Source organism: Condylura cristata, unplaced genomic scaffold (assembly GCF_000260355.1).
Source record: "Condylura cristata isolate star-nosed mole 26May11 unplaced genomic scaffold, ConCri1.0 scaffold00015, whole genome shotgun sequence".
NCBI classification, from domain to species: domain Eukaryota; kingdom Metazoa; phylum Chordata; class Mammalia; order Eulipotyphla; family Talpidae; genus Condylura; species Condylura cristata.
Genome location: NW_004567116.1, coordinates 2497522 through 2509414, shown reverse-complemented (window position 1 = coordinate 2509414; position 11893 = coordinate 2497522). Strand labels below are relative to the sequence as shown.

The window sequence follows — 11893 nt, the reverse complement described above, 5'->3', positions numbered from 1 at the left end:
CCCTCCCCACGCCCCCCAACCCGGGAGGGGGGAGCGAGGCAAAAAGTAAGAGAGGAAAAAAAATAGCAGGAAGATGGCGCCCACCAAGCCCAGCTCGCCCGCCGGTCCGCCCGCCCCGCCGCGGTGCCGCTCGGAGGAGGATGCTCCGCTAGTCAGGGCGGCTGCTCCCGCCGCCGCATCCCTGCAACACCGACTGACGGCAGCATCAGCACCAGCGCCCGCCCCCAGGCGCGCGCATTGGGCCACGCAGCGATACTGACGAGCCGCGCAGCCAATGCGAAGGCGCCGAAGCCGCCAGTCCCGCGGCTCCACAGACGCACCCCCACCCGCCCAGCCGAGGACCCAGGCGTCCCGAGCCCCGGGCACCCCAGCTCCCCGCCCCTCGCGGGCCGTAGCCCCGCCCGGGCCCCCGACGGCTCCAGTCCCTGTCCCGGGGACCCGGCGCCCTAACCTCTCGCCGATCGGGTTGGGCCCTTAGGTCCCGCATCCCCTGCTCAGGGAGCCCCTGTGGCAGCCCCCAGGGCTGGGACGAGGCGAAGAGGAGGTTGCGGACCCCAACCTGGGACACCGAGGGAGCCGGACCCGCGCGGGGCCCCGAGCCGCAGCGCCCTCTGCTGGCTACGCCCAGGGGCGGGCCCAGACTTCAGCAGTCGGAGACCGCGGGACCCCGCCCGCGGCTGCTGGGGGCTTTTCCAGCACCAAGCCGGGCCTCGGTTTCCTACCGCCCAGAGTCTCCCGACTGCACTCCGAAGCCACCGGGAGGGTCTTGGCTGGGATCCGGAAGAGGCGGTGGGGGAGGGGAAGACGGCAAGGGGGGCGGGGTAGACCTAGGGCTTGGGGTTTCCCAGTCCCGCCTCCTGAGAAAGGCAGAGTGTGAGCCCCGGGCTGAATTAGGAATAGCTTTAGGGGCGGGACTGCTGCACAGCCCACTGAGGGGACGTGCTCTCCTCCCCCGGCTGAGTTTCCGGCAATGTGGGGCTGGGTGAAGGCCTTTCCTCTGAGTGCCAGGGCATCACTGTGCATGTGCACCGGTGGGGGTGACTGGGACCCCTCCACTCTCTCAGCCAACAAAAGGTGGCCTGGCACCTAATGCGTAGCGCCGAGTTGGACGTGGGTTTCTGGCGCGGCCCTGGGTGCACACGTGCACACCAGTGTGCTTCCCCAGACCATTCACCAGCTTGCTCAACCCTCCAAGCCCCCGGATTCTGTTGCACCAGGGTCTGTGAGCCGCACCCGGGGGGAAGTTGGTGCTTCCTCAGCCAGAGCAAATACACACAAAAACACACACGCAGGGACACACTTTCGACCGTGCGCACATGCATGCCGAGGGCGCTTGTCCACCTAGCTTGGGCACACAGGCGTCCCCAAGGGGCGCACGGGGACACTCCCCAAGGGGCACGCGGGGACACTTGTGGAAAGGCCTCGCCATGGGAGACGCCCTCAGGAAGCACATGCTGCCCTTGTGTCCATGCTCCCTTCATACTTGGAGGCAAAGGTGTGCCCAGGAGAACAGGTGCACAGAGGACCTGCACACCCACCACCCTGGCAGAACGGGCACTTAGAGGCACATGAGCAGGACACCCGCTCACCCCTGCCTGTGCTGCAGGGGGCATTTCCTCGACCCAGAAGAGAGGCCCTGAGCCAGGTCCCAGGCGTGGGACCCCCTGTGACCTTGGAGAGACCCTCAGGCTGGCCCTGCCAAGGCCACTAGAGGAGCCAGAGAATGGGAACTGCTGAGTCAGGGCCTGTGGTGTGAAATCACCTCTCCGAGCCCACAGCCCACTGCCCCACCCATCCCCCAATGCTCCTTTCCCTGCAGCTGCGCCAGTGTGCACACACAGACACACGCACAGACTTGTCCATCCAGGTACCCAGGAAACAGATGGACAGACAGACAGCTGCAGCGACTCACAGAGAGTCTCGCAGACCTTTAAGGAGGGCAGGGGTGAGGTGGAGGCAGGGGAGGGGAAGGGAGGCCTGAGCACCAACACTCCTCTCCCCACCCCTGCCCCCTGAGCCACCTTTGCCCACCAAGGGCAGGAAAGGTCACCGGACAGCTACTGGACTTCCCTCCCCCCAAAGCCCCAGGCATGCCTCCCCGCCCCCAGGCCCAAGTTCCAACTCTCACACGGAGTTGGGGCCCATCCTTTCACGGCACCCTCCCCAAGCACCCACCCAAAGCGGCCCTTCTCCCCCGAGCACAGAGGACACACACAAACAACAAATTCACACATGCAACCACGAAAGACTGACACACGTCACACGCGGGCCAGGCGGACGCACGCTTGCGCACACGCTGGGTAGCGTCCAGGCTGGAACTGGGGGGGGGGGAGCAGGGGCTGGGAGGGGAGCAGACCAGACTGCAGGGATGGAGGCAGCGCGGGAGGCAGGCGGTGGCGCGGGGAGCTAGCTGCTCTTCACAACACAATCGCCGTCTGTTGTTATAGCAACTCAGCCCCCAAATCATGAAACGGATATTACAGCCTCCAGAGGGGGAAGGGCAGGAGGGGGCTGAGGATGGGAGAAGGGCCAGACTGGGGACCCACTGGGCCGGGGCCTAACAGGAAGCAGGGCTGCTGCTGAGAAGTCACAGGATGGAAGGACAGGTGACCCCACATGGAGTAGGCCAAGGGGAGCGGGGACCCCCGGCAGAGCCGGGCTTTGGGCCTGAGAACCCTGAGGGAGGGGCTGAGGCCGCTGCCAGATCCACAGATTATTTTGCTTTGCAGGTAGGAGCTGGGATGTCGGGCTTCACCCTGGGACAGTCCTACAGCTGCTTTAGAGCTCAGCCCAGCTGTGGGGGGAGCTGGAGGGAGCTCCCACCTCAGAGCCGCTGCCTGGAGTCTTCAGACCCCAGGAGGGGCTTGATCCACCTTGACAACCTTTAGAAGACCCCCACCCCAGCCTTTCAACCCAGACCAGCCTTAGAAGTGGCCCTAGCCTCCAAGAGAGGGCTGTGACCCCCAAAACCTCTGTGTTGCAAACACAGGAGGGGAGAGCCGGGTTGGGAGAAGCCTGCCGGAGGCTGAGAGCAGGATCAATATGCATTTCCTCTGGAAGTCACTGTCCTTCCGGCTGGCAGAAAGCCCTAAGAGTGTGGCCCCCACCCAGAGGTGGCCCCAAGCCCAGCAGGAAAGCAGGCTATCCTGGCCTGCCCCCTGCACCCCCAGCCAGGACTCCCCTGCCCCACCCTGCCACCGCCCAATTCTCAGCAGTGAGCTCCCCATTGTTCAAGCAGGGCTGCAAGGACTTTCCACTGAGGACTGAAGGGGACAGCCCCACACGACACCAGGCCCAGCAATTCTGGGTACAAAGACACGCTAGTGTCAACTTCAGACCCCCACGATTCTGGACCCACCCCAAGAGTCTTATTTCCAGGGTTTTCTGGTTCTAGGAATGTGTCTCCCAAGATTTTGGTCTCCCCATGATTCCAGACACATGAGATTCCAGACCTCCCAAAAAATTCTGACACAAAGTTCTAGATGCCAAGATTCGAGTCCCTGCAACGGCTCCCTCACCCGAGGACTCGAGGCTCGCGGTCCAGGTGCATGACACGGGCCTTTTATTTCCATGTGGGAAATCCAAATATTCACAAGAGTCTGTACAACCTTAGGGATGCCAACTCTGGCCCTGCCCTCAGCCACATGCCACCCTCACGCCCCACACCCAGCCCCAGCCTTTGCCCCAGGCCCCTGCTCTGGTCTCAAATTTTTCTCCAAGGCAGGCCTGAGTGCTTGATCCAGTCACAGCTGAGAAGAGAAAAACAGATTGTGAGAAAGGACCCACCCCCCGAGTCGAGTCTACCTGTCCCAGGCCAGTGGGCCAGGCCCTCCCGGGGGGCCTGGCTCTAGCTGAACAAGGACTCACCATCGATTACAAGTGGATGTCGAACACTCCGTCCTCCACCGTCTGTACCTCCTCCTCTCGGATCTCTGGAGCGGGGAGGGTCACCGACTGACTCCTGGGTCCAGGTGTTCTCAGCAGGCACCCCCTCCCACAGGATGCACCCTACCCCATCCCAGAAACAGACCCATCCACCAAACTCAGTCTGCTGAATGACCAAATGGCCCAGCTTCTGAGGCTCTTTCTAGGTTTTTATTTTGCTGCAGCTTTTCCACAGCCCGATTCGTCAGTGCAGTTTGCTTCAACATCAATTTTGTGTGTATTTCACATTTTAGACCCCAGCACTTCTGGAAGGCTCGATGCAAATGACTTTATCTTTTCTATCTGTGTTTTGAGGATTTGTGGCAATCTAAACTTTTAGACTCCAGTTTAACACATTCATTCAGTCAATGTTCCCAGCAAAATAATCACTTGGCAAATTGTCATTCAGCAAACTGACCTAAAACCACCACAAAACCCAAGAGAGCCAAGGGAAACTTGGGAGGCAGGGAATTGATGTCAGAACAGTCTCCAGAGCAGTCAAACAGAGTATGCAGACAAGTGGCTCACATAACACCCTCTCCAACCCATTGTCAATCCCCCTAACAAAATAAGAGTTCTACTAAAATTGTGAACCCTCCTTCATTTTATTCTTTTGTATGTATCAGAATCTCTTTCTTCCTCAGTTTCAAATGTTCAAGATCTCTGGACACATTCCGGCGCCCTCACCTCACCTTCCTGGTCACCCCACCAAAATAAGAGAATAACAAACTCTGAAATGACTGCTACTGTGAGTAAGTTAATACTTTGCCACAATGGCGCTCCCCCACTCCTTCCACAGTCCAGTCCAGAATGAAAACTCCGCTCCTTCTTACCTGGAGGTCGGGAGCCTCGTCTGCCCGGACGCGGCAAGGAGAAACTGAAGGCTCGATGATGGGAGTGTGTGGGTGACGGTGAGAGTGCAGACCCCTCCAGACTCACGCTCTGGGCTCGGCGGCGGCACTCAACGGACAGGCGGTCCTTGCACTGCTTGTGGCAATTCACACCACAGGCTGGTGGCGTGGGAGGGGAGCCAGCCAGGCCATCAGTCAGGACACCACATCCCCTTCCCTCTCCACACCTCTCCCCTTTGCTGCTGAGTGGTTGCCCGACCAAAATAAGAGTCTCCTGACAACATGCTCTCTTCATACTACTTGCCAGTATATGCCCCCTTCAAAGTGCTCTGTTCCTGACTGCCTCGCCGAAACAAAAGCTGGCGAAGGCTCTTGAATCATCATGCCTGTCTGCAAAGTACTTGACTCTATCACAAATGACCCACCAAAATAAGGTGGGTGGGTTACTTGGGGTTAAAAAATGAAACCTCAACAGTGCTACCATCCCATCTTGCCATCTCACCTCGGCATTTGAGGCCCTGCTTGTAGATGCCCAGGATCTGAAATAAAGGAGGATCGGTTCTGTGGAAGGTGGAATTTAGGGGTCGAGAGGCAACTTTGTCCTCGAGGGCAGGGACTGAGAGTGACCCACTCTGGGGCCCTAGGGTGCTTCAGGGTTAGAACATTACAGCAGAAGAGGCAGGTGGAACAAAGGTTTGCCTGAGAGGGCTCTGACCTGGCCCAGGAAGGCAGGGAAGGTGGGGTGGGCGGGGCCTGCAGGGAGGCGAGGTGGGCGGGGCCTGAGGGGCGGGCGGGGCTTGATGGACGGGGCTGGGGCGGGTTGTGGGCGGGGCCAGGCTGGGTGTGGCTTGGGGAGCTCACCAGGGCCTTGCAGTGTCGGCAGGCAACTGGGCGCAAGGAGTGGCTCTCCTGGAAGTTGTGTACGAAGCCCATGCGGCCGCCCAGCACCGAGCTGGAGCGCAGGAAGTAGGAGACCATCTCCTCCCTGCTGATGCAACCATCCCTGCCAGGGCAGGGGACCGTCTCAGCGGGGAGAGGGGGCCTTCCACAACCATTCTACTGGGAAAACCCCCTACCAAATAAAAAGCCCACCCCGACTTCCAGCTGAATGGCGTTGGGAGCCCTGATGCAAGAAGAGAAAGAGCACTAGGCTTGGAGGCAAGAGGATGTGGCAACTGCTACCAGCGACTGTGTGATCTTCGGCAAGTCACTTTCCCTGGGTTTCCTCTCCTGAAAACTGGGGTCATACTTCCTGGGCTCCCACTTCCTCCGAGTTGAGGTATGAACTGCACTTTCCCATGTGACCATCAGCCTCCCTTTCCCAAAGTAAGTTCTGAGGCACCCAGTCAGGACGCCTGGGGATTAGAAGCTCTCTGATGCACCCAGAGCCCTGGTGCACCCAAGAAAAGCTGCAGGCCTCCCTCAGCATCTTCCTGCACTAAAGACACCTGCGCTAGGGATTCCGCTCCCCACGGAATCTCTTTCCTATCAGTACATTTGGAGAAAGAGTGAGTATGTGCTGAGGAGACAAGTTCAGCTCAAATCCCAGCTCCACTACTTCCTGGCCACGTGACCTCACCTGGCCAATCTCCCCTGCCTCAGTTTCCTCTTCCAGAGATGGAGATAAGAGAGGGGATTTTGTTGGGTTGAGACAGTGAAGAGCAGTCATTTACCACAGCGTCTATGGTTAGTGTGCGACCTGCAGGAGTTATTTCCATAGGGTTGGCCCTTGTTGGAACCCCCATCATTGCAGGTGGGGCCCCATAAGTCCAAATGGTCTTTCCAATCAATGGGACCTTGATACAACTACTTCGGGGCCCATCCCATACTACTGGGCAGGAAAACCACTGTCCCGCTAATATAAATAATAAAAGCATCAAAGTATCTGAAAAGGTACAAGAGAATAATTTTGTCATCTTGAGGGAGGAGAGTCTTTCTACACACAACACAAATCAAGAAGCCATAAAGAAAAAGACTGACATATTGAGCACACAACATTTTTTTTCAAATTTTATATGGAAAAAGACAACATAAATGACAGACTGGGAGAAAATATTTGCAAACACATTCAACAGCAAAGGGTTAATATCCATTAACAGTGATGCTCAAAAATCAATGAGAAAAAGACCAACAAACCCAGCGGGATAATGGACAAAGAATGTGAACAGGCAGTTAACACAAGAACTATCAGTGGCCAGTAAACATACGAAGAGATCTCCTGCCCCTGCGAGTACTGAAGAAATGCGGATTTAACCAAGACACCCTTTGCCAATTAGCCTGGCAAAATTGTAAAGCTTATTATAGCATCCAGTGTTGGCAAGGAAGCCAGGAAATGGGCCCTGGTACACGCTGCTGATGGGGGTGCAGGCTGGCACAACCTTGCCTGAGGTCACTTTGGCAGTCTCTCTCCTAATTTAGAATGTGCATATCTTTTGATCCAATTATCCCACTTCTAGGAATTTCTCCTACAGAAATAGTGGTCTGAGTGCATCGGCACAAAGATGTTCCCAGCGGCCTGGCGGATATTAATAGCGGAAAACAGGAGGATGGCGGGGCGAGTGACAGGCCAGCCTCATGGCAGGGCCAGGGGCAGCGGCCTGGGGAGAGGCCCTTAATAAAGGGTTAAGTGAAGAACAAAACCAAGGCCAGCGTACAGGACCTTCGAGGCAGTGCCAAAATGTTGTAAATTAAACACCAGAAACCGTAAGATGAGAAATACCTACTGCCTGGCTAAAGTATATCCAAAGGGCCTTTAAATGCATTGAAGAGTTTGCAGGAAAGAAATGGAAACCCCCCAAGTTCCAGCAACAGAGCGGGAGCCTCGAGCTGAAACAGTTCGGTGGGGGCTGGACACGGGAGTTACCCGGGGTGCGGGAACCGGGCCCCCTCTTCTTAGCTGGGAGTGAGGTAGGTGCTGGGTCAAGGCTGAGGCTTGTGAGAGGTGGAGAGTTAAACCTGGGCCCGCCACATGAAGCTGGGGTTTTGGAGGTCTCCAAAGGCTGTACCCCCACAAATGTGACCAACCCACTGGGGAGCCAACCCCGGGCTGTGGCTCAGCTGGGTGGCCACGCTGCTACCACACACCACTGGCACAGCGAGACTTGTAGTCTGATCCTGTTTGTCCATGAGACAGACACAGACAAAATCCTTCTCAATTTGCACATGTGTGAAAGGGGGAGGGAGAGAGGCCCAGGTGTCCGGCCAGCAGCACCGGAAGCGCGCTGAAACCTCCCAGGGCCGCAGGTCAGCGGGGGCTTTCCACAACTTGCTACACTCTGTTCACTATAAATCTAGTTTATTACCTGGATTTTTTTATTTTTAACCACAGAGCTCTGTCACATGGAAGGAAAAAAAACAGAATTTTGAAATCTAGTTTTCATTTAAAAAAATACATCATTCTGGGATGGGAGGCAAATTTAGACTGGAAATTTGTCTGCTCAGTGAAACAGGGGTCTGCTGTGGTGGCACAGGGCTCCTTGAACCTTCTTTCCAGAACCAGCTGTTTGTCCCACTTGTCAGCGCGTGAACTGCTGATAAGCAAGTGGTGCTGCTAATTACGGGCCTTTCTTATCTCGTCATTAAAGCGGGCTGCCCAGGAGCTCACTGCCCACACTGCCAGCTGTGCACGCCACAAATAAAACAGCCTGATGTGGCCACCGCCCCCCAGGCCACTGCTCTGCAAGACTCGCGTGGGACCCCCAGCACATCTGCCTGAGTGAGGGTCTGACCCCGGCCCGCGCCCAGAGGCCCACCCCATGGGCGTGCCCCTGCCAAGAGCACCTGGGCCAAGCCTCGGGGCCTCCACAGCCTTGCACATGAGGAAGCCACGCTGAGGGAAGTGAGCCTGCCTGCCCTCTCCCCAGCCCCCAGCCTCCTCACTGGTTCTGGTCGAGGTCCCCAAAGGCGCTGAGGTAAGGGAAGTTCCCTCGGATGATCTGGAACTCTTCCTGAGAGATGTGGCCGTCCCCGTCCACGTCAAAGTTCCGGAACACAGACTGCAGAGAGGAAAGCCCCAGGCCGGGGACAGGGTCACGGCCTGTCCTGCCCACTTCCCCGGGTCTCCCCACCACCTCACCTGCCCAGCCCCACCCCTGGCTATGTCCACGCCTCCAGAGACGGTGTGCTGACCCCTGGCCGTGGCCCTGCCGGAGGCCCCAGGCAGAGCCTGGCAAACCCCTCACGCCCACTGCGGGGCTGTCGCGGCCCCGCGGCCCCGGCCCAGTGTCTCACCTCCACCATCTTCTCAATGTGCTCGATCACGAGCGCCTGGTCCAGCTTGGGCTTGGCAGCTGAGGTCCACTCCTCTAGCACTGGGGGGCGGGGAGGTGGGGTGCAGCTTGTGGGGCTGGTCGGCTGTGGGAATGGGCAGGCCTGAGTGAGAGCCAGAGGAGAGGAGCCCAGGGGGGCAGTGTGGGGAGGCCCAGGAAGAAGGGAGCTGCCCAACAAGCAGGATGGGCAAGGAAGCCGCCCCCACCTCCTCACACCTGGGGTTCCCCGGCAGGGCAGGGGTGGGGCAGAAGAGGCTGCAGAGGGGCGAGCCGGGACCCTCCCTCACCGAGGACTTGGAGCGTGGCTCTCGCTGCAGGGACAGCTGGTAGAGCTCATCCTCCGTCTGGTACTGGTCCAGAGACACCTGGACACACAGGTACGACCTCACACCCGGCCTGGATATGTCGGGAGCCCATGGCCCAGAGCCCCAGGTCACAGGTCCATGGAGGCCACAGCTCTGCTCCAAGTCCAGCCGGAAGCTAGACTCAGGACAAAGCCCAAAACGCGCCCAACAGCAGCAGCCTGGCACAGAGACCAGAACCCACAGCTGGGCCCCAAACCCTCAAACAACACTCGAGCAAGGTCTCAGCCAAGTCAGAACCCAGCCAAGAGCTCTGAGACTCACCCCTGACCTGGAACCTGACCCAGCGTGCAGGCTCCAGCTCAGACTGCCCCTACCTGGTCCCTGTCCAGTGCCTACCAGCAACTACGAATTCACACCAGACCTCAGCCCAGTCCAAGGCCCAGAGCCTTGTCTGGATATGGACCAGAATGCAGTTCCTAGCCAGGGCCAAGCCCAGAACCTCAGAGCTCAGGATCATGTTTGAGAAACCACCCCTGTACCTGCTGTCCAGAGGCTGGTCCCAACACAACCCCTGCAGGGCCCCAGCTGAGGCCCTGGGAATGCTTCAAGCCCACAGCCAGCCCCGTCGAGAGTCTGACCCCAGCTCAGTTCACTCCGAACCCTACAGGAGGCTGGCTCAGTTCCTGGATTATATGCCCTGTAAACCCAGGACCCGCTGTGGGGAGTGGTCAGCTGGTAACCAGTGTCCCTGCCCCAGTCCCTCACCGTGAGCCAGTCCCTCACCGTGAGCAGGCTCAGCAGGTCTGGGTTTGCCTGCACGGGTGGCCGGAGGCTGGTGACCATGGCCAGCTCCTCCAGGATACAGAACAGCTGCTTCATCTTGGCCCCGTTAAGTCGAGTCCGAGCCGGGTCCAGCCAGTCAGGCAGGGCCAGCTGCAGGGCCACCAGGTCCTTGAGGTGCACGCCCAGGATGGGGAAGCGAAAGCCCACACAGGCTGCCAGACGGCGTCGGTAGTTGCCATAGTTACCCGTGGCCGTCACTAGTTCTGTCAACCCTTCCCAGAGCTGCAGGCAAAGGGCAGAGTCACACACATACATCCTCAGCGCCAGTCCCCAGCCCCGGAGCCCTGAGGGGAAGTCAGCAGGGCAGGGTGGGGGGTTCACATCCTCCCCTGCTGTCCCTGGCTCTCCCGGCCTGAGGGTCAGAGTGCTCAGGGGAACACCCGCTATGGAACACCACACCTCCGCACCAGGCCTGGGCACAGACTTCGCCATCATTTAACAGGAGGAGAAACTGAGGCTCAGGCAGCAAAGCAGCTCAGGGCAAGAGACTAGAAAAAGGTTCTCAGCTGCGTGGTTTGTAACAACCCAAACAGGGAAGAACTCGAATGTCCATTAGGAGAGTGGACACGCAGCTGGGCGCGGCGGAGCACGAACATGCTCCGAGACAGCAAAGCGCAGGTGAGCAAAGGCCCGCGAACACAGAGGAGAAGCGCAACAGATGATGTCAACAGTTCCACGTGTGCAAGCTTCTGAACTGGGCAACGCCCTCCCCATGGTTTTGGGGTGCGGCTCGACAGAAGAGCAAGGTGGTCACTGTCACAAAAATGAGGCGCGGGAGCCCCCCGCCAGGCCAGGTGGGGGCTGGCAATATTCCACTTCTTGACCTGGTACTGGTTACACCGGGGTTTTCTTGATAATTTACTTTAAACATGTACATGTTTTCGACATTTTTCTCTCTGTCCATGCGTTCAAAAAAAATGCGAAGAGGAAGAAAGTGCGGGCCCTGGAGCGGGCAGCCCCGTTACTCCACTGGGCAGCCGGGACAAGCCTTTCCCCGAGAGCCTCAGTTTCCTCGTCTGTCAAACGAGGACAGGAATGCCCAGACGAGACCAAGCAGGGTCGCCCCAGCCCTGGGCACCTTGACAGTCTCAGGGCTGACGTGGCTGTGGGTCTCCTTGAGGCGGGAGATGGAGCTGTGGCTCAGGCCCCCCACCACCGCCATCAGCGTGTTGAAGTTCTGGAGCTGCAGCAGCTTCTGCGGACACACGAGGGGAGGAGGAGGCGGTCAGGCCCCACAGCGGCCAGCGGAGTGGAGAGGGCAGAAGTGGGGGGCGGGGGAGGCACCTCTGCCACGTGGACGAAGTGTGTGATGACCAGGGCCCGCTGCGGGGCAGTGGGCTTGCTGAGGACCATGAGCTGCACCCACTGGGAGACGCTGTTGAAGAGCGCGATGAAGCGCTCCAAGACAGGGTTGTCCACGGTGCAGCCGTGGGTGACGAAACTGTGGTAGTCCTGGAACTGGGGAGAGAGCGCCTCAGGACCCGGGCCCTCCCCTAGGCACAAGCTGGCCTCTGGCGCCTGCACCGGCCCCCCACCCCCCTGGGGCCCGTCTCCCCAGGGACCCGCGCCCGCCCGAGCCCAGGCCCTCCAGCCGCCCAAGCCCCCCAGCCCAGGCCCTCCAGCCGCCCAGGCCCTCCAGCCGCCCAGGCCCTCCAGCCGCCCAGGCCCCCCAGCCCAGGCCCTCCAGCCACCCAGGCCCTCC

General features: G+C 59.1%; 1 protein-coding gene across 8 annotated transcripts in view; it reads right to left on the bottom strand.

Annotated features, from left to right (window-relative positions):
• Window positions 1-3542: 3542 nt before the first annotated feature.
• RASGRP2 (RAS guanyl releasing protein 2 (calcium and DAG-regulated)) overlaps window positions 3543-11893 on the bottom strand; it is a 14270-nt gene continuing 5919 nt past the window's right edge. For 5 of the 8 annotated variants that reach the window (XM_012725231.1, XM_012725230.1, XM_012725228.1 and 2 more), the window contains 11 exons: window positions 11476-11649; window positions 11270-11386; window positions 10132-10413; window positions 9331-9408; window positions 9006-9128; window positions 8655-8770; window positions 5637-5778; window positions 5278-5314; window positions 4758-4934; window positions 3868-4008; window positions 3546-3749 (listed from right to left, as the gene is read on the bottom strand). In XM_012725231.1, coding sequence (XP_012580685.1) covers window positions 3637-3749; window positions 3868-4008; window positions 4758-4934; window positions 5278-5314; window positions 5637-5778; window positions 8655-8770; window positions 9006-9128; window positions 9331-9408; window positions 10132-10413; window positions 11270-11386; window positions 11476-11649 — 1500 coding nt within the window. In that variant the 3' untranslated portion in view covers window positions 3546-3636. Of the gene's footprint in view, window positions 3750-3867; window positions 4009-4757; window positions 4935-5277; window positions 5315-5636; window positions 5779-8134; window positions 8771-9005; window positions 9129-9330; window positions 9409-10131; window positions 10414-11269; window positions 11387-11475; window positions 11650-11893 lie in introns of those variants that run through there. The other 3 variants (XM_004682659.1, XM_012725227.1, XM_012725232.1) reach the window with 2 other exon arrangements.